The 26413-nt window shown below is 40.5% G+C and overlaps 2 protein-coding genes across 3 annotated transcripts; one reads left to right on the top strand and one right to left on the bottom strand.

Annotated features, from left to right (window-relative positions):
- Positions 1-484: 484 nt before the first annotated feature.
- marveld3 (MARVEL domain containing 3) lies at positions 485-3079 on the bottom strand (the record flags this gene model as incomplete). Its single annotated transcript, XM_083890880.1, has 4 exons — positions 2999-3079; positions 1524-1792; positions 1307-1419; positions 485-1095 (listed from the first exon to the last, which is right to left on the bottom strand). Exons 2-4 carry the CDS (start codon positions 1787-1789, stop codon positions 485-487), a joined length of 990 nt encoding a protein of 329 aa, XP_083747006.1. The 5' UTR covers positions 1790-1792; positions 2999-3079.
- Positions 3080-4883: 1804 nt separating this feature from the next.
- Positions 4884-24524, top strand: usp10 (ubiquitin specific peptidase 10). Of its 2 annotated transcripts, none has more exons than XM_083891250.1 (15): positions 4884-5115; positions 9496-9564; positions 10818-10863; positions 11247-11306; positions 13261-14487; positions 16342-16433; positions 18004-18113; positions 18194-18252; positions 18343-18446; positions 18819-18918; positions 19595-19775; positions 20945-21110; positions 21645-21789; positions 22228-22293; positions 22575-24524. In XM_083891250.1, the coding sequence occupies exons 1-15, from the start codon at positions 5095-5097 to the stop codon at positions 22760-22762; spliced, it is 2634 nt and encodes an 877-aa protein (XP_083747376.1). In that variant the 5' UTR covers positions 4884-5094; the 3' UTR covers positions 22763-24524. The 2 variants fall into 2 exon arrangements, with proteins under 2 accessions (XP_083747376.1, XP_083747375.1); XM_083891249.1 differs by having other exon boundaries at positions 13258-14487.
- The last annotated feature ends 1889 nt before the right edge of the window (positions 24525-26413 follow it).

The following is a 26413-nucleotide window of genomic DNA, read 5'->3' as shown; positions in this document are numbered from 1 at the left end:
GATATTTTGTCTGTACTGTTGTTGTTGGTGAGTTCAGTTTGTTATATGAACATTATTCCTGAGTCTCTGTGACATATTAGGAGGATTTTATGGCCAGTTGATTTAGATTTATTACATAATGCACCTTTAAATATACCAAAAAATTCATCTTTAAACTAGAAAAGCACTCGGAGAGCGCAGACCTTCGCCTCTGCCTACAAAATACACCGTGCCGGCACGCATGGGTCAGACAGCGAGTGTTATAACCAGTGATCGCGTCTACGGATCACGCCCAAAATGAATTCACTTGTTTCTGGTCCCGTTGCGGACATTTCCTGAAAATGTTATCCAAATCCGTCTGTGACTTTTCGAGTTATGTTGCTAACTAACAGAAAAACAGACAAACAAACTCCTTGGCGGAGGTAAAAATATGTTAATTCACTAATCAGAGTAAACAAGAGTTAATACAAAATAACAACAGCTATAAAAACATGTTCACTTTGGCCTAGAAACGATTGTCCTGGTTTGTTTTTTGCTTCTTCCTCTCACGCACCGACCTGAACGCTCTGACGGCCAACACTGCACCAAAGATGAAGACGAACACGGCCGTGGCCCCAAAGAGGCCTCCTGCGATGTCGGCCCCGTGAACGCGACACTCGAAGCCCTTGTGCCCTTTGCTCTTGTACATCTCCTCTCTCTCTGTGCAGATGGGATTGTTGTAGGTTTCCTGCAGCTTAATGAAGTAGAAGGCCAGAGCGGGGATGTAACCCAGGCCGATCAGGAAGTTGAGCAGAGCCTCGCCCAGCAGCACGGGAGGGACGCGGTACGGCACGCGGAAAACCCCCAGGCCGAGCATGACAAAGGCGTAGCTCATCAAAATCCCCCCACAGGCCATGGCGAAGACGTACGGCGGCCGTTTGAGCTGATGGAAGAGCCGGTCCAGCTCCTTCACTCGCTGTGCGTCGGCTCCCGTGAACGCGTTGGCTCCACCGAAGTGATAATAGTAGACGCCGCCGAGGCTGGCCAGGTCACGGTAGCCCCCGTTGTTGCTGTAAGGCACTCCGGCACAGATGATGATCAGCAGGTTCACAAACGCCTCCATGAGCTGACACAGACCTGCGCAAACACAACGTCAACACATCACTGAGTTAAGATGTAGAGCTGCAATCATTACGAAAAAACTAGCGCTGTTCTTTTTCAGAAACGTTGCCAACGTCGCACTTTAGTAATACTTTAGTAAGGCGGCTCAGAGCCTACAAAATACACCGTGCCGGCACGCCTGAGTCAGACAGCGAGTGTTGGACACTAACAAATAAAACATACTTGCCTCTGCTTGTTAAGATGTACCTCAGGTTGTAAAGAGTCTGTCTGTGTTGTTGTTGTTGTTGCACATAATAGTCGTCGTCCTGCTCGGCGCGGTGCACCGGTGTCTCTCTGGACCTTTAAGAGACAGAATTTACTCTTTACATTTTACATCACACAGCGCTGCGACACCAGGTCAGCGAGTGCCGGGCCTCGTTCACAGAGAGGATAAAGTTCCTTACAGACTGGAGGGTCCTTCATGTTCACGTCTGTGGTCTCTGTAATCAGCCGGCTCCCTGTGAGAGGCACTCGTCAGCTCCCTCTGATTGTATTGTTGGACTCTCCCGTCTCCAGCAGAGCCTCTTGCGTCCACGTCTCTCGGCCTCTGGTTTCGTCCTCTGCCGTCGTACGAAGCGTGGCCTCCTCCGTGAGGTGAATAGTCTCGGTCTCTGCTCTTGTTCTCTGCGTACTCGTCGCTCCTGTGGTGGTGTCTTCCTCTCTCTGGCATCTTCTGAATGAATGAATGAAGGAACATGAATCCAGTTACAGACGTAATAAATAGAGTAGATATTTGGCTTATATATATATCGATCTGCAACTGTGGACAGCAAACAGCACGATGGATGGTTTATGAAGATGAATGACTGCTAAAGGTCCAGAGATAAGGGGTTTCTCTACAGTGCTCAAAATAAGATTAAACAAGATGTCTGATTCATATATTCAGCTCTGCAGAAAGCCTGGAAATGACCCATTTATGTGAATCAGGTGTGTGAGAGCAGGGAAACCTCAGAAACATGCAGGCCAGTGGGACATGGACTCCAAAAACACACACAAAAAGTCCACAACTCACACATTTTTGTTTTTATGCATATCCAAATCTGTTTTTTGTCTTATATTCCTTTAGAGCAGTGGTGTCAAACTCATTTTCATGGTTACCCTGAAAGGGCCAGATAACTGTCATACAGACTAAATGTAACCAAATATAATGTAAAATAAAGGTAACTACTCCGTAACATATTGCTATAATAACTTTCTGTATTTATGACTTATTCAAGTTACAAATAAGATGCATTATAGATGTAACTAGTACGCGATGGTGTTTCTTAACAAACTAATTAGTTTTAACAGAATTTTAAGATCAATTAACCACTCACGGGCCACAAAAATGTGCTTTAGAGTGTTATTGCACAGTCAAAGCACACATTAACATTGAAGAACCCACTTATTGACTATTTTTTGAACAATTCTACCGCCATAAAATCAAAATAAATCCACATACATATTATAATTATGATCATGAGAGTAAAACTAGGTTTAAGAGTCTACAGATGGGAAAAACAACACTATTTGACACTGTCTGTCAAATTAAAACTACATACAAAACCATAATCTTGAATTTCTACTGATTCCAGTGTACTCTCTCAATCTTTTAAACAATTCTAAACAATAATTGTGCTCATGCATTTACCACTCAGGTCAAAAACATCCCATAACGCAGTAAGAACATTGAAACCCCTCTCTCCACAGCTGCATGTTGTTTGTTAAAGACTGTTAAAGAATATAACTTTTCTATTCAGAGATCAGATCCACTGATTATCTTTGTTTCAGCGCGTGGGAACCAACACGTTTTACACGCAATTCACGATCTTCACGAAAAAAATGCTTTTAACGCAAAAGTAAAATAGTTTCTGATGAATAAATATCTGTTTTTTCCTACTTTTAGAGCTCGTGTTTTCGTCTACGTCGAGGAAGCAACAACAACAACAACAGCAACAACAGTCCACCTTCTTATATTTCCTCTACTTCCTGTTTCCTGTTTCCTTCTCCCGTCGCACACCTGTGATGTGCCACGCCCACTCGTCTCGGTACCGTGACCGTTGACTTCTACCACTCCCCGATCTAAATGATGACAACATACGACTCTGCGTGTACACGTAAAGTTTATTTCAATGAAGTTATACAAACAAACAGCGTATAATTCACTCTTTTCAGTTTGTTAAAGAACTGCGGAAGCGTCACGTTTATTAAAACACAACATTCGCCTCAGTCATCGCTCCACTTCCAAAAAAATCGACAACCTGTGATTTATGTTTCAACCCGGACGTGAACGTAACGTACGCAGCTCACGCGGTCACGCTCGCGATGAAGCGTGCGGCAAAGATGTAGTTTAACGTTTCCGGTGAGGCATACGCGTTTCAAAATAAATGTCCAGCAACGGAAAGCAAACACATTAGACAACGCACACTCCAAATGGCCTATTTCACCTAAAGTTAAAGAAAAACACTTTAAAGTTATAAACAAAATTGATCCAGTGGCAGAATTTGTTAAGAAAAGATTTGGTGTTTTTTGGTGATTTTTGTGTGATTGCTTTTTAAATTAAAAAAATGTACTGCCTCTTAAATGATATGATATTGTCTTTTATTTACATCATCTAACCGTGGCTGTTTCTGACACTATTAATGTTGTTAAACTCTTGGGTAAATATCATATCCATTGTGCAAAATGGAGGAACTCTAAACCTTCTTTTTCTTGTTTCATTCATGAGTTTAAATTATTCTTTTCATCCCTTAAAAAGACAAATAACAAGTATGCCAAAAAATCTAGTCTAAATATTTCTTGTCTCCGTCTCTTCTTAACTATAATTAAATTTAACGTATCTTTTGCTGCTCTGTTATTTACGTCGAAACGTGTTTGCCTGGGAAATTGTACTTTATTTCAGAGCTGAATCGATTATTAATCGATTACTAAATTGATCGTCAACTATTTTGATAATCGATAATCGGTTTGAAGCTTTTTTCATGATGATGATGACCACTAGAGGGCCCCCAAGAGCAATTAACTAAAAAAAAAAGGTAAAAGTTTGTATTGCTGTTGTTTATTTTGAATTTTTCTCCCCATTTTTACCAAAGCTTTTTTCACAGTTTTTACATAGTTGTCAAATGTGATTATTTAACTTTAGATTTTATTTATAAACCATTTTTATTACCTTGTTCCGGGTGCCTCTGTTTAGTTACATTATTATTTAAGTATTTGTTTGATATTTATTTGTTTATTTTATTCAATGCTATGTTTTTATGTAATCCCCCCCCCAAAAGATTGTGCACATTTTTAGATTTTCAGACCTTAATATCTTAATATTTTATTTTTAAACCGTCAGGTTTTATGTGTTGATTCTCTGTGTCGCCAGTAGGGGGATTGGCCGTGTTTGCCAAACATTAATTGAAATGTTTTTCTGTAAGTTTGCAAATCTGGTGTCTGAGTAGAATAAATAGAATACCTTTAGTATAGTAGGTGTTGTGAATTATCAATAATCATAATTATTGGCAGTAACAGAGGGCCCCAAAATCACATTTTGCGTAGGGCCCCAAAATCACATTTTGCGTAGGGCCCCATGGAGGCTTGGGCCTGCCCTGTAAATAAATAATAATAATACATTTTAAAAAAAAGAGGTCAGTCAGTCCATAAAGAGGATCGGCTTTTATTGTGAAATCCGAGAGCAGAGCAAAGCGCCGGAAGTGCTGCTGCTGCTTCTTCCTCGGGCTCACGCTGCCTCTACAACCGACCGCGCGCTGGCTCTGCTAGCAAGCGAGAAAGATAGTGGACCGAAATGGCGGTGACGGCGACGCGAGAAGCATGAAGTGCCGATGCGTTCTTACGTGGATCCAAACGCACGACTGACAGGACAACGTTGGAAAAATGACAATGGCGTCGCAGTAGGACACCGTTCGTAACGGTCGCACCGCAGCTACAACACCTCCCCGGGAGAGTTTTCGTGTTGCCAGCGGAGGAGAGAGGGAGAAGCTCACCGGGAGCATGGCTGCTCACAGTAACCAGGTAGCTAGCTAGCTAGCCGGGCTAACGTTAGCCTGCATAACATACCCCGGCTGCAGAGTCACGATCGCACCACGTTTCCTCGTTATTCGGGCCTACACGCGTGTCTTACCCACGTAGCATTGTTAGCATCCACGTGTTGTTGCCCGTAACTCCAGTCGTGTCATTGAAAAAATAGAACTAGTGAAAAGTGCTTGCTAATGCCCCCCCCACCCCACATAAGCCCCATTGAAACAGCACCACTAGCTAACAGGGCCCCGGGTCTCTCCATTCAAATGAGTCGGCGCTAATATTTGCCACAGTTCCTCTGAGCACGGCACGCGGATTCACTCAAACCACTTTAAAATGACACGAATCGCGTGTCAGTCGCGGCTTTGGTGTGAAATGTCACGAGTGTCCCGTGTCGTTTCTTAGAGGAAAGTAAGCACGAAAACTGCTGCGTGTGTGTGAGTGTGTGTGTGGCCCACCTGCTCACACAGGCCTTCTCCTACTAGCGCAGATCGTTATTACTTACAACAATTTAGTAGTTAAACAAAATAAACACATCTACAAATACACCCAGGGGATATTATGACGCGTTGTGTGACATTAGTGTCTTTAATTTGATTGTTTATTGTTTGCCTGGATGAAACGTTTCATGCTAGTTTAGCTGTTAGCACCACTGCTGTGCACAGGTGGTGCGCTGGTACACTGCAGTCAGCCCCGCTAGCTGCTTAGCTACATGGAAATGCGACAGGAGGCCTTCGTTAAAAGAGCCGAGCTTTATCCCACGACATGGACACTGTCAGAACCGGGGTTGAGCTCACACGCTACCGGGCAGCCGGGCGGTTATATCGCCGGTATCGCAGCGACACAGCCCGCTTTGTAAAGGAAGCGAGTTCAGCGCCATGTCGGAGGCAGTTGGTTAGCTAGCTGTCATGTGCGAAGGCCCGTAGTGAAGTCTCACTGTGCACGGAGAGGCATGTCAGCTCTCAAGTTTATGCTAGTTGGCTGACTTAAATTTAAACTTATGACATAAATATACACAGTGAAAATGTCAAATGAACGTACACAGTTCAGATTGTGAATGACAGACGCAGAATTCTGCATGCTTTCACACTTCCTCATCTTCCCCCGCTCTTTCCTTATCGGTGATAAAGCATGTTCATAACTATATTTAAATGTCCCTCCTTTCCACAATGGCATGGTCACGGTTATAATCTGTTTAAATGCGACAGAATGAATAGCATGCATGACACCAGACTTTGTAAATTGCCAAACTTAACAAAGTGACAGAATTCCCTAGTAACAGTTTCGCTTATATCCTGGGGGGCAACCACATTTGGACTCGGATCAACTATTTCATTTGGTGTTGGCGACTGTTTTTCTTGCTTAACAAAAATTCAGCACAAAGGATCGTTCTTTTTCTTTATTTTAATTTAAATGCACCATAGACAACTGAGAACCTGAACCAAAGCCAGTCAGTTCCCCCCCAGTGCCAATACACTGTCCTCCTCACTCTCAAGTGTGAATTTAGTAAAACAGGTCATACTGGAATTTCCTAACAGTTCTGTTCTGTATCAGTCGTAGTCACAGTTGGCAAATACAACTGCAGACGGCAATAATCGGCTTATTTTTTAATGCAATCTTTGCAGTTTGCAACCATATTCATTTTGTTATAGAATATTTGCCTCTAAAGTTTTACTATGGTATCCTGTATTGGTTAGAGTACATTTGATTTGAGTACATGTGATTTGTAATTATGATGAATTGAGATGATAGTTGGGGTATTTCCCTGCATTCAAAACCACAAAATAAATGACATTATCTTTGGTTTAATTTTAAGAGTGAATAATGAAACGGTAACGCGTTGCGAATGATTGACCACGTAGACGTCTGCTTTTGTTTAATTTTCATTCATTCATGCATGCTCAAGTGCCCTCGGCAGGATTTAGGTTATTGATTATTTGCTGCAGCATTTCTTTACTTGTACTGGGAACACGTTGGAGCTTATGCCTTTTTTTTTAGAAAACTTTAAAAATGCACAAAGGAACTTATTGTTCATAACATGGCAACTGTAGTTTTCCTTTTGACTTAAACTAATAAAGCAGTTTAAAAGGGAACTTCCTTGCAGCGCTTGAACAAATATTACAGCCCAAATTGGATTTACACCCCCCGAACGCAGTCAACCAGACGTCTGAGAATGAACCACGTTGACTGTGTTCATCGCATTGAATATTAAGTTATCAAATTACAATGTGTTCATCCAAGTGTTAAATGAATGAAATGAGCTGAACTTCCCATTACAAATAGTAGTCACCAGTCAAACAATTAAAAACCATTAAAAATATTTATAGTTATTTAAGCTAAACATTGATTTTGTGGATGTTATGCAGTGAAATATTACATTATTTGTTTAAACAGTCCATTAATAACCAAACTCTCCACTGTATTGATGCGCTAACAAAAATAAAATAACTGCCATTCTTTCAGGACTTACACCATTTTAACTGTTTAAATGCTTGTGATGAAATATTTGCCCAGACACTACTGGAATGTGAAGATAACGTCTCTAATCAGTTGCTAGCCTGAATGACAGCAATTCCTTATTTGCATAGTCATTACACCAACATACAGGCCTAAGTAAAGCTCTAGAGATTCTCTGGACAAAATTGACCTGCTCTCAAAGTAACACAAAAACTTCCTTGCTGACATTTGAGTTTCAGTACATAATCGTAAATAGTAACATACAGCGACTTTGGGATAAACAATAATATATATTATTAAGAATTTGTCTATAGAGCGATAAAAATGATTTGATATCAGTGCAATAATACTGAGGTGTATTATAAATTGAATGTTTAATCTCTGATTTGTTAATTGTTGGTCAAGTTATTTTTCTCCGCATAGAAACACAATTAACTGGCTTTGTCAACTTTTACGCAGAACCAAAATCAGTCTTTATTGATTAATTCTAGGGATGTGAATCTTTGGGTGGCTCACACATTCTGATTCTTTGGGTATTCGATTCAAAATCGATTCTCGATTCAAATGATTCTCAATTCAAAAATCGTTACAATGCATAGTGTGTTAAGGCAAATTATGGCATCAAAACAATACAGTTTGTATAAGAAAATGTGATCACTCAAAGGCAAACTTAAGACAAAAGTTAACATTTATTCATTCAAAACAAATAAAAACTTACTTACTTCCTGTACAAAAAAATACCTTCAGCATAAATAAAAGCTTATGCTAGCTGCCTTGTTCTCCCAGAAGTTACAGAAATAAACTGGTGTTTTTTCAAAATAGAAACTTAAAAAAATATATGTATTTGTTTTTTTCAAAAATCAATTTTTGAAGTTTATGAATGGATTCAGAATTGTGGATGAATAGAATCACGATTCATATATGAATTTATGAATCCGATTTAAATTTGTAATAACTTATGTTAAACTATTTGTAATAAAATGTCTTATTTTTTAGGGTAACTAACTGGTGTAGTCTCCAAAGTGTGTTGAAATCATACAGATGGCTAATTTGTTGTAATCCTCAGTCCAAGCGAACAGTAAGGGAAGCTTAGTGTGGTACGCGTGGCATTCCTGCAGAAAGAAGCTAAGGGACATTCACTCTGTTGTGATTGTATTAGTGATCCTGAGGCCACTGGATTACGGCTGGCTGTTTGTTGCTCGTCGTGCCATTTCAGCAATGTGGGGGCCTCGTTTGCAAAGAGTTCCATATGCTCGAGTTGCACTTTCTTTTTTCCTGTGCCCCTCCCCTTTCACGTTCCACTGTTTTTCACACTGAGAGGATTAACGCCACGGTCAGTGAGCTCGGTTCACCTTTTCTCAGCGGCTTTGTGTTTTTCATGTCCGTTTGGACACTTGGGTATCGCATTGCAGCGTCGCATCTGAAGCTCAAAGGTGTAGCCCGTCTACAGCTAATATAATATATGACAATAAAAATCATAACCTAGGATATCCCTGTATAATAGCAATTAAATAGGGATGAACGACATTGGACTTTTTGCCGATATGAGATATCAAGTGTGTTTGGGCCAATAACTGAGACTGAATCCTGCACAATAATGTTATGAGTCATTTAAAATGGCTCACACCTTTTGGTTAATAAGTGGTTTTGATATCATGACTTTTTAAATACATTCAGGTGACAATGTAGTGAATTCATCAATTATTCTAATAGTTGACTCACTGGTTTGTTAGATTAAAATAAGCTCTCTGGTTTTTCAGCTCCTGGAATGTGAATATTTTAAGTATCTTTGCTCCATATTACAATTTTAAACTTTTGACTGAATCACGGCAAGAAAAAAATACATCTTTTTAAGGAAAGTGAATATAATTTAGTCCATTTTTTTAACCGATGCCTTTATTTGTTTTCTTTCTACAGTACATCTTCGGGGAATTCACCCCTGATGAGATCAACCAGTTTTTCGTGACTCCACGATGTTATGTTGAGGTAAGGAGATTGATTTGAATGCAGCACTAACGGCTGTTTTTCCATGATGTGGGTGGAGCGTTGCACAATGTATGTCAGGGTTGGGAATCGCAGGGTACCTCAAGACACGATATGCAATACATGGCACACGATGCCAATAATATTACGATTTGGTTCTGTGATAATCAATATAATGTAAGACAATGATATAGAAATATGTCATGATATCTGTCTTAACTAAAGGAAAACCAATGTCCATGAAAAGTGCAGGGTTTCTCTATTTATTCACAACCTAGAGAACAAAGTGCATAAAGTCGATGTATTGAATGTGGATTGGACATCTCTAACATGGCTCTCTCTGTTGTTAACTCCGTCTGCTTTGACGAGTGTCTGCAGGGTCTTAAAGTATTAAAAGTTGATAAATCAATTTTGGGAAAATGAAGGCGCTTAAAAAGTATTAAAAAGTCTTCTATGTGATTTCATGAGGTATTAAATTTTGTCCATAGAGTTGGACTGCAGAACATCTGCATGAATATATTTATTTTTCCCACCGCGTTTGTTAAAAACATCTTGCGACAGCGAACGCGCTTTGTTCTTTCCAGCTTATGAGTTCCTTTGTATAGTTGTTCTCTATAGATTTAATCGGAAACTAATACTGTTTGTAAGTTAAATATGTGTTGCTACAGCTTGAAGTGGCGATAAGGTCTTAAAATATTTTGACAAGGTCTTGGAAAAAGTCTTAAATAGGTATTGAAAGTAACTTTAGGATTCATGCATTTACCCTGTCAGTCATTTGAGCATCGTATTGCACAAGGAACGATATATCACCAAATATGATATTTACCAGAAAAGATGCGAATAGTGGGAAAATTTACCTGGTAGCAGTAATTTCATATTGAATATGCTTTAATATTAGAGTTGTGTCAGTGTGCCATAGTGGCACACCGTTAATTAATTATATAAATTAAATTATTATAATTGTATATAAATGTGTCTGTTTTAACCGTATAAGTGTTATGTACCCGTTTTAACCACATGCATCTTTACTGTAAAGTGACCCTGAGTGACAGAAAGGCACTTTGAAATAAAATGTATTATTATAATATGTAATGTCTGTATCTTGGCAACACTGCAATGGTAACGCTTGTAAGGTTATGCCGTGTTTCCTCTCTACGATTTCTGCTATTTAATCACACACTAAAACCGTAGTATGAATGTGACTAATATGAAAATGTAGTTCTTTAAGTTTTAATTTTGCTTTTTTGTTCCCCTAGCTTCCTCCGTTCAATGACAAAGCCCCATGCGTCAGTCAGTCTTCTGGTATGTATATTGCATTAACACCAAATTACATATTAGCATCAAAATACACTACTTTCTGTGAGGATCAGACGGTTACCTTGCTTTAAATGTATATCATATTTGTATTTATTCAGAGCAGGTTTCTTAGGGCCCAGGCTGAGCTCAGCTAGCTTACCTGGCAGGCAGATTTTTTTTTATCTGATTGTGTTTTCATACATTTATAGATGAAGTTACATTTTAGTTTTACATATACTACAAATGTCAGCAGTTATTGACAACAACATTTTTAATTTCACCCCCTTTCAGCCACCAAATGAGAAATGTTTTAGTAGCCACCTTTTAATTGAAATTGTACTCATTTGAGCATGATATTTGCCTTACCTTGATTTGTATTGATTATTTAGGAAGTTACTGCACTCCTGCTGTACCTTATATTATGGAGTCTATTGGACTGCAGGTTTGCGGTGAGTTGAGGTGTCTGAACACCCTGTGGCTTGACTAGCTGTTGTACGTTTGCTGTAAAACTCAAATCCAGGGATGAAGAACTGGTGGCTCTCTTAACCTTGCGCCTTTATTCTTTCTCTTGCCTGTCGGTATAATCTTTAGAGCTTTGCATGCTCAAGATACTGCAAAGTATCTTATCTTCTCTTGCATATAATGCATTTTCACTACTGCAGGGCTCTGAGTCGACTTAAAATCTGATTTGATTTCCGAATATTTTTTTTATAACAGTCACAATAGTGCTGTTTCATGTGATTGCTAACATACACATATTTAGACTTTTATTGTTATGGGTTTACTGCAGAATGCATTCTACAGTCATGAAGTTTGATTTCAGTAACACTAACAGATGATCTTCTAATCTCAGTAGAGGAAGTAACCGCTGTTTTCACACGCCCTTTTTTTAACCCTTTCAGAACGTCAGGGTTTACTGTTTGCGTGGTCAGTTTGCTGTGTCATAATCAAAGACTTTGGTGATTGTTCTGATTTGCTCCTTCTCACTAATGTTTTGTGTTTTCACTATTTTCACTTTGCACCTCTCACTGTACACTACCTAACAATTTAAACGGCTATACAAACACACTGTAATCAAATAATGAAAACAAATTTGTTATGTCATGATGATGATGATGATGATTATGTACATGAATGATGTAGATGTGTCCCTGATACGCTGTGGATCGTGCAAGTATCCAAATTTATCCAAAATTGTTGATATGATGTTGAAGAGATTCAAATATATAGAAATGCACAAATAAAATGTGCTTTAAATGTGCTTTATCTGAAGTAGAAATATCTATTAATAATGTAACTTTTAACTAGTTTGATCATTAATTAATCTGTGTTTTTTATTTATTATAACAAGCGTTCAAATTTTTCAGCTTAAATGCTTTAAATTTTCTCGAGCTGCAGCAAACTGATGTCAATTATTACCTCGATTAATCGTTATGTCCATGAAATGTGAGAAAACGTGGAAAACCATCAGTTGATCAGTGTTTGTCAAACATGGAAATGAATCTCAAATGTCTTGTTGTCCACAAACCCAAACATTCACATTTAAGGAGATTAAGCAATCAGGAATTGTTTTAATAATGAAAAAAGCTTAAAACGGATTAATCCATTATCAAAATAGTTGATGATTAATTTAGTAATCGATTAATAATTGATTAATCGACTCATTCTTTCAACTCTAATATTTTCTGCTCCATATAGCAAAGAAATCATTAAAACTGAATAATTTTGGTTTGTGGACATTTGAGAATTTCCAGGTTTGGTGAACACGTATTGACATTTTTCAACATTTTGACATTTTTCAGACCAAACAAGTACTCTATTAATGAAGGAGAAAAAAACTGATTAATTGATTATGAAAATAATCATTTGCAGCCATAATCTCGAGAGTGCACAGTATAGCATATCTTTAAGAATACATGCTTTGGATAAATGTGCAGTTATCAGTCTCTCCATAGTTCATTTGAGGATTTTTAGGATTTTGAATCCCTATTTAAATATATGTAAAAATTCAGGACCACATATGGTCAAGTCCAGTCACTGATGGCCGTCTGCGATTTGTTAAACAAATATTAATAAAAAAACTATCATAAAAGCATGTCAAAGACAAACTTGTCCCCGCTGTCCCACTGGAAATATTAAATATTTATTATCACCCCACAGAGGGCACTTATCAGCCCAGAAGGAATGTGGTTTAGCCCAGCATAGACCCAAAACTAGCTGCTAAAGCCTACAATGGGACCAAATGATTTCTATTTTGTTATTTCTGCATGTTCCCATTGAATTGTGGCATATTGGTTGAGAAATAATGATCTCGTATTAAAGTAAACGGCTGTCTTATGTAGAATTTAGTCTGTATTTAGAGACATAACCTTGTTTCTAATTGTGACCTGTTATCTGCAGCAGAAGACTATCAACGCATTGAGTTTGGCGTTGATGAGGTGATGGATTCCAAGCCGATTGGGCTGAACGATCCTTTGTACAAGGTGTCGAGCACCCTCAATCCCCAGGCTCCAGAGTTCATCCTGGGCTGCCAGTCGGCCCAGAAAGCCCAACAGACGCTTCCTTCAGCATCCGACGACCAAGACGACACCCACTTCGACTCATTAGACGGCCCTGACTCTGAGGCCTCGGCCATGGACAATCACCAGGGCTGCCAGGACATGGACGGACTCCCCGGTAGCCTGGGACAACGTGAGAAGAAGAAAAAGAAAAAACGACCGCCGGGGTATTATAACTACCTGGACCCGTCTGGTGACAACAGCAGCAGTGCAGTGGATGGGACGGCTGTAACGGCACTGGTGAACGGACATGCACTTGGTGGCCCGCATAACAGTGCTGAGGATATGGACAGTAAGGGATTGTCAGGGGCTGAACTTTCCGCCCCTGGACCGGTCTCCACAGCAACATCAACAGCTGCTGCGATGGCAGCCAAGTTTTCCCCCACATCCACTGCCAATCAGAGGACTTGTGATAGCCCTGATGATTCTTCTTTGGACTTTACGAGTGGAGCTGCCTCTTTATCGGATGGCAACAATACAAATTCCTCCTGTTCATCCTCCTCTCAAAGCAGAGGGATGACGGAAGGACCCCGGACTGGAGACCAGCAGCCAGATCACTTAGCTACGCAAAGCCCCAAACTTTCAGATACTCCACACAGCCCCCGCTCAAAGTCGCCTCTTCCTCCTTCGACCGCTGTGGCCACCTCCCCTGTTGCCACTTCCGTTACGACTACTGAACTGGAGGGAGGGGAGGTAGCGGACAGTGGGGTGGCCAACGGGCTAGCAGAACCTGAAACTCTCATTAGTGCAGATGGACACAAAGAAGAGTGTGAGAGCAGGGAGCAGATTCAGCTGGTCTCCCCAGACTCTGCTGCTCCGCCAGCAGTTAGAGACCAGGCCCATTCGCCTGTGATTGCAGCTGCCCCTCCTGCCAACCTCCCCAAGTCCTGGGCCAGCCTCTTCCACAACTCTAAGCCTCTTCCTGGGGGCCCCCAGGCCTTTGTGGAAGTAAAAAATGTTGTAGAAGTTGTGGCTCCTGTCCCTGCCACGCCAGAGCAGCCCGAGAAAGTCGGGGAGGTCAAAGAGAGCCCTGTCCATGTATCAGAGGATCCCATGGCCCCTAAGCTTGCAGGTATTATTTAAAGATGCTAATTGAATATGTTGAAAAAAAAAGAGAAAAGTTCCAGCTGAGGGTTATTTGCTGCTGGAGAAAAGTGCTACGCTGCTTCATTTACTTACCTCCCCTTGGTGGTAATGAATCATTGCACCATTCCGTCTTGTATCCCATATTAGTGAATGATTTAAAATATGTGATCTTTGAAGTCATAAGTGATGAAAGTTCATATTTCCCACTCCATCTTATGCAGCTATATATTTAAATTGATCAATGGCACTGAGCCACATGGCAAGATTTTAGACATGTTTTTGATGTTCCTGAAATTCAACCAATGAACACTAGATGGTGCTGCTACATATATAGAATAGGAGTAAGTCACATAGTATAATTCACTTTTCTCATTATAAGTAGACGGATAATACTTTATAGGACTCAATGTCGTCCTGTTCTCCTCAAACCTGTACCAGTTAGATGTTTTTTTAACTCTGCAAGATCCTTATTCTTATGCAGAGGCATCGTCCGGAAAAGTCCCCTTGTGTGCCCTGGTGTGGTTATAAAGACGTGTGAAGTATGTAAATGTATAAGTCGTATTTCATGTTGTGGTGAGATCCTTTTACATGTGATGGTTAACCTGCATTATTGCTGCAGTTCTAATTGAATGTGGCTATTCTGGAATTTAGCTCCAAGAAAAAGACGGTGTTCAGTGTTGACTTAAAGTGAAACTAATATTTCAGGCAAAAGAAAAGAAAGGGAATTCTAGAAAGATCGTATTGATCAGGTTGGGTTAGAAAATAAACTACGGCCAAACCATCGTGGGTTGGCAGCATGTGTGGAGGGATCGGTTACAAGAATAGTTTAGTTTAATGTGAGATCACTTTGGGGTTCATTTATTTAAGAACTTGCAAACGGATGCAAGATTACAAGGTTACTGTACTGAGACACACTGAAGAGTGTTTTCCATTCGCTCTTTTAAAAGGAGTTCAGAGTATTTGAGATTTGTTTATTTAGACAAACCGATTAATGCTGCATTTAGGATCGTACCAGAGATCTCATTTATTCCTCTCTACCCAAATACTTTGGTTTGCTTTCCACTTGAAACTCAATTCCTTCCAGTCAAATGTGCACATTATCTCAGTTCACTGAGGTACTTGGCACTTACAGGGCCATCTAGTTTTAATTTGACTGATGCAATTTGTTCCCATTTGAGAGGGGAAATTTCACTTAGGTTTGCTTATGAACCAGAAAGCTGTATTTTTATCCGAAGAGCTCCATTCAAGTAGTTTAACAGCCACCAGTCGCAGTGTTTCTGCTCAGAAGTAGCACGAGATTGACTCGAGAAACAAAAGATTTACAGCAGAAGTTTAATTTGGTTAGAAATGTCAACGGGGAGGATTTTAATGAAACATAAACAGAAAATATAATCGATTTACTTGTTAGGAATACTGGTTTCCTCAGTCTAAATTGAGGGTATTAATCATTTGTCAGTAATTGGCAAGGCAAATGACTTGCTGCAAATCATCTACATGCTATGTGCTAAAGGCTATATTGTACCTATCTCATTTTCTGCCTAATGTTTACATATTGTTGTTGTAACAGCAAAAGAGATGTATTTTTGTACAAATATCCACGTTACCATGGGCGCTGTGTTTTTGAATGACAGACTCCCTTCCTAGGCGTGGTACAGCAAAGTCTCGTTCACTCCGTCAACCTCATGTGCTGTTGTCATTAGAGGCAGGAAATGAACGAGGGACATTTGTTTTCTGTTCAAATTCACTCGTGAATCGGGACCGAAAGTCTGCAGAATTGCACTGTGCTGGCGTTTCACTGTTGTACCTGTTTAAAGAATGTTTTGTCTGTTTGAATCCCCAGAACTTATTGAGAATGTGAAGTTGATACATAAACCAGTGTCTTTGCAGCCGAGAGGACTGATCAACAAGGGAAACTGGTGCTACATCAACGCTGTATCCTTTCACTCTGTCGCCATGTGTTCACGCGTCCAGATCACACAAAGGTTAAATGGAGTTGAAGACGGTCCCCGACATGGGTATTATGAAATATAGTTGTTTATCTTCGGCTGACATCGGAGAATGAATTTGAGCTCTGCCAGCGAAGCTCTTTGAGTGTAATGTAAATGTTTTACTCGATGGTGATTATTTAACAAATTCTCTGCTTTAGATTGCAGGGATTTCCTATAGCAATTTATACAGTTCTAGCTCTACTTGACTCTATTTGTTTTTACTTTACCATTAGGGTTAGCACCTGCTGCTTTTTTTTCCCCAATGAGCTGATAACAAATATTATGTCACTGGACGAGTCACGATTGCGACGTCTGACGCGAGAACGAAATCCACCATTATTAGAAACTAGGGCTGCAACTAACGATGTCATTGTTCTTGTGGTAGCAGCAAAAAAGATGCTGTTCACATGTATTTCTGCACAAATATCCACGTTACCATGGGCGCTGTGTTTTTGAATGACAGACTCCCTTCCTAGGCGTGGTACAGCAAAGTCTCGTTCACTCCGTCAACCTCATGTGCTGTTGTCATTAGAGGCAGGAAATGAACGAGCGACATTTGTTTTCTGTCCGCGGTGTCGGCGTTTAAGGTGTTCATGAATCGCCGTAGTGCTAACATGGAATTAGAGCTGCAGAGATTGCATTTAACATGTTTCGCTGGTTCATCTTCGTCTGTTTCCGTCATCATTTGTGCGTTCTTCTTTTCTGCTTCTTTGCGGGATGTAAACAGCAAGCTATACTACCCCCAGCACTTCCTGTAGCTAGTTCTGGTTAGCTCGAGCGTGTGTTTGTTTGCACTGCTGTTACAGATGAGCGTGAAGTGCCCGACGTGTGATTAACGTCGGTCAAGGCTTAAATTTTATCGTCGACAAATTTTTATAGATGACGTAATCGATTACGCCACCTAATCGTTGCAGCCCTATTACAAACTGGCAAGAGCGTTACAGCAAGCCGTGCTGTAGTGACCCCACCCACGTTTATGAGGTACTAGGAAGTAAAGGAGAACAACAACATGCCTAATACCCAAAACTGAGTAGAGTTGAGCCGAGTAGAACTATAACAAAATGGGAAAGTGCTGATTTAGTGTGGCCTATAATGTTAATGACTCGGTGCGGTGCACTTTTATCCCAAATCACCAGCTTTTGTTTGTCTGAACAGGTCTGAATACAGGAAGTGTTCCATCACATGCAGTTGTGACGCTTGCTTGCTGTCCACTGGATGGTTGGCTTGTTATTATTGCAGTGTTTGATTTTTGTGGTTATGGCTGCAGCACCAAGTCATTTCACTATTAGTCGTCACCCTAGACCGTAACAATAGGTCCAGTTTTTCAAAACTCAAGTTTCAGTGATTAATTAAGAAAATAACCCATCAAGTAATAATATTAGAACATTAGAAAAAAAAATTTCCACTGATATTTATTGAAGTTTTAATAGAGGAGGAAAAAAAACCCCAACAGAAGTTGCGTACATATTGTATAAACGTCACACCTGTTCTCCTCCCTGACTACAAACACTCAGACCCTACAGGCCCTGATCGCATGCCCTCCCATGTATCACCTGATGAAGTCCATTCCTCTGCATGATGAAACGCAGAGACCATGCACCTCCACTCCCATGATAGACAACTTGTAAGTAGCGTTTCTGCAAGCATGGGAAAATGCATTGCATCGCTGTATTTTAAGTGTTAAAATGTACTTGTTTCTAACAGTGTGAGGCTGGTGAATGAGTTTAACAACATGCCAGTGCCATCCAAGGCCAAACAGCAAGGTAAGCTGCCACGGTTTGTCACTATTGCTCGTGTCAAAATGGACTTTGTGTCAGCATCTCCCATGTTGTGACGTCTGTGACTGTCCACAGTTGTCGGTGAAAAGGTTGTGAAAGATATCCGGCCCGGTGCGGCCTTTGAACCGACCTACATTTACAAACTCCTCACTCTCATCAAATCGAGTCTTTCTGAGAAGGTAAGCTATTCTGCCTCCTTATGATTCATCATATTATCTTGAATGCATTTCCTCTTGGACAAACAGTGCTCGAAGAAAGTGTTCCTTCTGTTAGGAATTGAACTCACCTGTCAGGCATTTCCTGTGTGACACATACTGATTCAGCTTTAATGCTTTTAATGAATGATAACGCTCCAGTACTCCTAATGACATCCACTCCCTTCCTGCCTTGCTTTGAAAACATGCTTCATTGTCTGTGTTTAGCTCACTGGAAAACTGTGTGCACATTCACGTGTGCTCAGTCATGTGTCCACACAAGTGTTTTCAGTTGACAGTAGGCATTCTTTGTGAAGTCGTTTAATTGGCACTGACGTGCAGATGCTGTACTTTCAGGGCCGACAGGAAGATGCAGAGGAGTATCTTGGCTTCACTCTCAATGGACTGCACGAGGAGATGCTGGCGTTGAAAAAACTTATCTCACCTCAGGAAGAGAGTAAGCAATTTAATCACTTTTGAAATCACACGGTCTTTATAGATATCAGAAGTTGGAGATTAATGATGTGACTGCAACAGCAAACATTCCAGTTTTTCTTAGTAAATATTTCCACAGTTTAAAATGAAACGTTTAAATTACGTTATCTCTGGCCCTGGTCCATTAGATGCCAAAAAATATTGATCAGTGTTTGTCAAACCTGGAAATGACGATCTTCCCAAATGTCTTGTTTTGTCCACAAACCACAATTATTCAGTGTTCATGATTTCTTTGTTATATGGAGCAAAAAACTGGCAATATTCACATTCAACTCATTTTCAGCAATGCACGTTTTACAGCATTTTGACTGATTTTCCAAGACCCACAAAACAGGTTGTTCTTTGACTGTGTCAACACCGAAACTACCAAAAGAAAGAGTTCACTCTCTTTCATCACACGTCATTGTCATTGAACGGTTGTATTTGAATTGACGTCTATAGACGTCATTGGCAGACAATGAAGTTAAGAAGCTGAAAAATCTTTAGAAAAAATTCTTTAGAAAACTCTCAAACCGTATAATCGATTATCAAAATAGTTTACAATTTCAGCCCTAAAGTTGTCCATGTTAACCAGTCGGTTATAGACCCTCACTCTCTAAAGTGCTCATCTTTTGTGGTCTATTATTTTTGCTCAACAGAAGCTCCGACGCCCAACGGGCCCGAGTCTCATCCAGCTGTGGAGGACGATGTTGCTGATAAGGACGAGGAAGGCAGCGAGGACGAGTGGGAGCAAGTGGGTCCTCGAAACAAGACTTCCATCACACGCCAAGCAGACTTTGTCCGCACGCCCATCACGGACATCTTTGGTGGTCACATCAGGTATTTTGACAGATGGTTAAAATGCATCTCCGTTGAAATTAATCGACGTCTTTGGCTTGTTGCATCTGACAATTGGAACTTATGGAAATCTTCCTTTTACTTTGCATTTACTGAAATAACTTCTGGTCGCACTCGACAAAAATGGAGAATTTCACTTTTACTTTTATTAATCAGTTCAAGTCCTTTGACACAGAAAACCACACGAGTTTAAAACTGAAAGACGACTCTTGGAGCAAGCAAATGGATTCGCTCTGAAATGATCTTAATAATGGGTCTGTGTTAGACGTTATGCTCTGTTCTCATTCTGAATCCATCTTTGTGTTGACCACAGGTCTGTGTGTCTTTTATTCCCTATCACTCACAAGTCAAGGCTGAATCTTGGTCTCTATTTCTGAAAAAAGTTGTGCTTTTCTTTTCTAGTAGCTGCAGCTTTGTTTTATTGATATTGGGCAGCGTTGATATTAAATATATGCTTATATCTGCTCAGTTTCTGCAAATGCTTGACCTGAGATTCCTGGTTCAATAGTATGATGGAGAGGGAGATGGTTATGGTTTGCCACCAGCCATCTTTAGCTCCTCAGAGTCCATGTGACTCAGAACCACTGTGGTCAGAATTCTCTACAGCTAAATGTGGGGCACCCATCCACAAACAAAGGTCTTCGCTTTCAGAAAAAACATGAAAGTTAAGAACCTGCGCTGGTGTAGCTTACCCAAATAATGTGTTCTGAAGCTCTGGTCTGGCACAGTCCTGGTCTGCACTGGTCGCACTGTGTCTTAAAGGATTATTGTTTTAGTAATGGTCGAGACCAGAGAGGAATTAAATAGAGCAGTGTTTGTGTACAGAGGGTAGCGTGTGTGTGTGTGCGTGTGTGTGTGTGTGTGCGTGCGCCCACTGAGCCTGGCAGTAATCCTTGCTGTATTAGTCAGAGTAATTGTTTCTTTCTTAAGAACCATGGTTGTCCTTTTTTCAAACGTATACTATACAGGTTCAGAGTCATTTTTGGAATTCCACAATCATGCGTTCAATCTGTGGCATCTACAGATGGAATTATGTTTTAACACAAACGCATAGATATTGAATTGTTATATTCATGTCCCGAATGCCATACTTGTATTTCTTGATTCTTTGGCATTTCTAACTTCTTTCTTTTTTTGTCCTGTTCTATCAGATCTGTGGTGTATCAACAGAACTCTAAAGAGTCGGCCACTCTGCAGCCTTTTTTCACCCTGCAGCTCGACATCCAGTCAGAGAAGATCCGCACTGTGCAGGAGGCTCTGGAGACGTTGGTGGCACGGGAGTCCGTCCAGGGCTACACCTCCAAAACTAAGCAGGAGGTGGGAAAACGCTTCAATTTCACTCAACATTTGAGTTACAGACGGATAATTAACGTCTTTTAATCTTGACAAAAATTGAAAAATAGGTGACCAGAGATATTTGTGATATGATTTATATAATATGTAACAGTGTTAGTGTCTCTGTGTTTTAATATTGATTATTTTAAAAAGGTTTTGTACTTATTTCTTTGGATCTGAGTTCCTCACAATGGTGGAAAGTGCTCGTCTGGAAACACTTAGAAGAACCAGTGCAGAGAACATCTGCTCTCCAGCTGTTAACTGTCCATGTTTGAAGTGTGTTCTTTATTATGACTGAATCCTTCTCGTCTTCATCCCTTCAGGGACATTTCTATTTGGTCCTCTGTCACTCAGAGAAATAAGTTAGTGATTCACAAGCTTTTGTGTTTCCAGCAAAGTGAAACCTCTCGTGCTGTACTTGTTCTGTTCTTTCCTGTCTCCACACGACTTTTATTGGGTTTTGTCCCAAGTTAACAGTTGGAAATAAACATCTTTGCTTTTCTTTTTTTTTCACAGATTGAGATCAGTCGGAGAGTGACTCTGGAAGAGCTGCCTCCTGTGCTGGTTCTTCATCTGAAGAGATTTGTGTTTGAAAAGACCGGAGGCTGCCAGAAACTCACCAAGAACATCGATTACCCCGTTGACCTGGAAATCAGCAAAGGTATGAATCCCCAAACTGAATCTGACCGGTGTTTCTTCATTATCAAGTGTCCTGATTAATGATTATTTCCTCTGTGTGTCAATCATCAGCAAGAACTTGTTTTAATTAAAGCTGTCACTTAATACATGCACACAAGGACCTCAGCGTGGATAAGAGGCAAAATGATTAAACTGAGTTAATCTGTAGATAAGTTAATCCATTAGTCTGGACATAGGAGTCGTTTAAAAAAGGTTATTGTTGTAAATTAGACCTTTTGCAGCAGGTACAACAAGCTCCTGCTGTGGAGTGGACATGTGTACGGCTCACGAATTAAAATCTGTTGTTGTAACTGAATTCTCTGCATCAACATGAGATGAACTCGTAATATCCACATCATTTCAGCAGCAAAACAACATCTTTCTACTTTTAATTATGTTTCTTATCTCAATTTCCTTTCAGATCTCTTGTCGTCTGGAGTGCGGAGCAAAGTGTTGAAAGGCCAAAGAACTTACAGGCTCTTTGCAGGTGTGTGTTTGTTGTTCTGAATGTCTGCACAAAGCTTCACACAGAAAATGATTGTTGGGTCAAGTTGAACTCTTTAAAATAGATGTAGAAATATATTTTGAATGTTATATAGAACCATTGATGCTTGTATAGTTCTAGCTCACTGCAGACGAAACTCATCAGTCCAAACAGTAGTTTTCCTACTTTGAAGTAATGGATGAGTAATAATTGAAATACCGTCAAATATTCCACAGTTCTCTAATGTCCGTTTTTTTCCTCCCCCCGTCTCTCAACTCACCTAGTCGTCTATCACCATGGAAACAGCGCGACAGGCGGTCATTACACCACGGATGTCTTCCATATTGGTCTGAACGGCTGGCTGCGCATTGACGACCAGACGGTCAAGGTCATCAACCAGTACCAGGTGGTGAAGCAGACTGCAGAGCGCACTGCCTACCTGCTGTACTACCGCCGCATCGACCTGCTGTAGACGCACACACACACACACACCATACAGTACCCCAGTATATTCACACACACACACACACACAGACACACACTCATTGACAGTACAGTACATTGACACCACATACACACCAAACTAATGAACAGGAACACTGCCCAACTTGTCCTCATGCAAGATTTTCCTCTTCTTCCTTCTGTCCCTGCTTTCCTGAGAACCAGCTTTTCCAGCAGCTCCTTTCCCTCGTCGTCTTTTTTTTTCTTTTTGGAGGAAGAGAAACGAGCTGCGTTCACAGCGATTTCCCCCTGCGACGGCGCTCTTCTCCGCGCACCACTGCTGTTTTGTTCCTTTGACGTTTAGTTTTTTCTTCTAAAGCGGCAAAAGGGAGGACCGACGAAAAGACTGAACGTGGGCTTCGGTTTCACGTTAGGACCTGACGCTCACCCGACCGGGTCCAGCGGACTCGCCTCAGATAGCAAACAGTGGACTCGCTCAAGGCTGCAAAGTGGACTGCTGGGTAATTCTTCTTGTTTGAATTACCTTTTTTAAGGAAATGACCTAGAAAAAAAATCAGTGTTTGCCTTTAAATAAAGGAGAACTGTTGGCGTGAAGAATTTGCCGCAGTTTAAAAGCCTATTTTAATTTGCCCGAGTGCATTGAAAAAGGCCCCGGCACCAGCATTATCATGAGTTTCTCTCTCTCCAAGGCCAGATTGTCTTCTTCGCTGCCACCAACACCAACAAAGTCCTCCTCCTCCTCCATTTCCTCACTTTTACGACGCTTTTAAATCTAGGTACTTGAGCCATCATAAACGGGGGGGAAAAGGAAGGTGGTTCACAGGATGGGAAATGAAAAGCTTCCTCTGAGAGTTCCTTGTTATGGTTGTCTGGGTTTAGGTTTAGAAAGACTTCAAAAAAAAGAAAAAAAAAAGAAGATATATTAATGCGCTTTAGGGTTTAATAAATAAGCTTCTGTGCACAAAGTATAAACTGATTGATAATGATGAAATGACAGGCAAATGCATATTTTGCAAATATTTAGATTAAAATGTTGAGAAAAAAAACCACAAAAAAAAACAAAGACTAAAAATATAAAATCTAGCTGACTGAGAACTTGTTTGGGTCCTGAACGACTGCACTAGTTTTTAGACTCAGTTCCTGCACTGGAGAGACGGCAACCAATCAGATTCCACTGCAACACCTGCCCTCGTTTACTCTGTACATTTCCTTCTCTGTCCATCGTTTGTCGTTTTTTCTTCTCGTCTGAAGGTTCCACCTGTGTAAAGGTGGCGTTATCAGTGTAGTTCTGAGCCACAAGCACCCGTCTAACCTCCGCCTCAGCAGGACGCAGGGCCTTGCCTTAGGTTCAGCATGTGTTCCAGTCTAACTCTAATCAGACGGCAGCAGCTCATCGTATGTGTGTGAAGAGTGAGGAGAATGTTTCCTGACACCTTTGTATTTGACTCTTTCGTTGCTCCTCCTCTTTGAGGGAAACGGGACGACGCCTGTGCTTCTCTGCTCTGGACGACACGTTGCAACAAGGAGATGGTGTTTGCTTTTTGTTGAAGATATTGATTTTCTTTTGGATCTTTCGTTGATGACGATGATTTTTGTTTTTGTTTTGTTTGAGTTACTAAAAGTTGTCTCTTTTCTTTTTTGTCATTGATCATTTATTGGATGTCTCCTTGCTCTTGCTCCTTTCAGAAGAATACGCTTGCAATTTGAATTGGTGTTTGAAAAGAAATTACACAGGCTAAAGCACAACGATGAATAAAATTGATACAGTTCTTTGCTTGAGATTTTCCATTTTGTCATTTTTTTGTTTTAGTTCCATTTCATCACAACCACCAGTGCCACAAACTTCAGTATTAACACTAAGATAAATAGTATTTCTGAATTTTGACCCAAAAAATGAATTTCCTCGCTCTCTCTGCGGTCTGTTAAGATCCACAGGTGAGACGGTGATTATCCTGTTAAAGAGCAGTACGTGGATTTAAGTTTCAGTCTCTCCTTAAATTCCCTATCGCTGTTGTGTGATAGAACATTCATGTGATGCATATTGACTTTTCCTGTGTGCGTTTCAAATTCAGAGACTTTCCCAGATAAACCAAAGGAGAACATTGGAGGCTCTTCTGCCTTCACCTTCACTTTCTCACCGCTTTCTTTTGCCTTTTCCATGTTCTGTCACTGTTCACACTTCAGTCATCATTCATCGCAGAAGCTAAAGTGATCGTACGTTTGTGCTTTGTCGTCATCTCTGCACAAACTGTGACGTTGCCGAGTTGCGTTTGTTTTTTTTTTTCTTTCCTGTCCTAAAGAATGATGAAGTTGAGGTTTAGAAACAAGTTTTCTCTGGGTCTTTGGTGGAGATGTGCCGCTGAAACGCTTCAGTGTTTGCTCCTAACGCGTATCGTCATTGTCTGCTGGGAAAACTTCTGTCTTTTCGTTTGAATCTTCCAGCGTTATATTTTGTTTATTGTTCAAATAAAGGATTGTGCAAAAAGCTCAGTTTGCTGATGACGTGTCGTCAGAAGACCGCTTGGCTTCCTCCTGACGCGTTAAAACACTGGGAACATCTGCAGCGTGGACCGCTCTGCAGAACAATGTGCACAACAAACCCAAACACAACAATCCGTAGAGTCTATGGTCGAACCACACGCTCTTAATTGCTCTCTTGTTTCTGTATGTCGACGTATACTGTGTGTAGAATGTCTCATCTCCCACTCCTGTGGTCTGAGCCTCGTCGCCCACGCGGCTCACTTTAAGGCCTTGGCTGCTTTTGTTTTAATGGGAAACAGACGGTGAAGAATCTGCCAACTAAGCTTTTTGTGCCCTTCAGTATCCCTGACTATTTATTCCTTTACTACACTTTTTTACCGTCCGCTGAAACGCAGCTTCACTCACAGACTTATAATTATGGTGTTTTCCTTGTTGTGTTTAAATGCAACAAAAAGTTTGTTTTTTTTTACAGCAGAAGAAGAAGGAGAAAACACACATTTGAACACTCGCTTACAAACCAACTATACTCACTTGCCTGCACTCGTGTCTTATTCCATCATTGAGTTGGTGATGGTGATGTAAATTGATCAGTTATAGCATTATCACCACTTACCTATTTTAATGTCGTCTCTGATCAGTGTATGGACAAGTAAAAGAAGCATATTTCATATTTCTTTGATCCATAACGGTGTGACTAAAGCGATGAGAGGCTTCTGTCATGAGTTCACTGATCAGTCACACACATTAAAACACACAGCTGGTTGTACTGTTATGGCTGATTGGTGTATGTACAGACTAATAATGAATTAAAGAACCACTAAACTGAATGGGAGGAGGTGTGCCGGTGTCACTGAGTAGTTTAAAGTTTGTGTATGGAAGTAAATCTGTGCCGTCTGGGTTTAAATTCGAATTTCTAACACATCGAAATTAGACTTTGAATTTTAAAAACCATCAAATTTCAAGCACTGTTTTTTTTTTTTTTTTGCCATTGATTTTTTCTCAACGTTGAAATAAATTCAGTGTAAAAAAATTCACTTGCAAAAAATTCACTTGCAAAAACGTCAGTTAATATCCGGGTCCCCAGACAGAAGCAATCGATCCCTGTCTCAATTCATCCAACACCAAGCCAATCAACTAACGATCCATTGGCCATACATGAATTCCAGTTTAATACTAAACC

This window comes from Microchirus variegatus, assembly GCF_963457635.1.
Source record: "Microchirus variegatus genome assembly, chromosome: 6".
NCBI lineage: Eukaryota > Metazoa > Chordata > Actinopteri > Pleuronectiformes > Soleidae > Microchirus > Microchirus variegatus.
The sequence above is the reverse complement of the archived record's forward strand: the minus strand, read 5'-3'. Positions and strand labels throughout refer to the sequence as shown.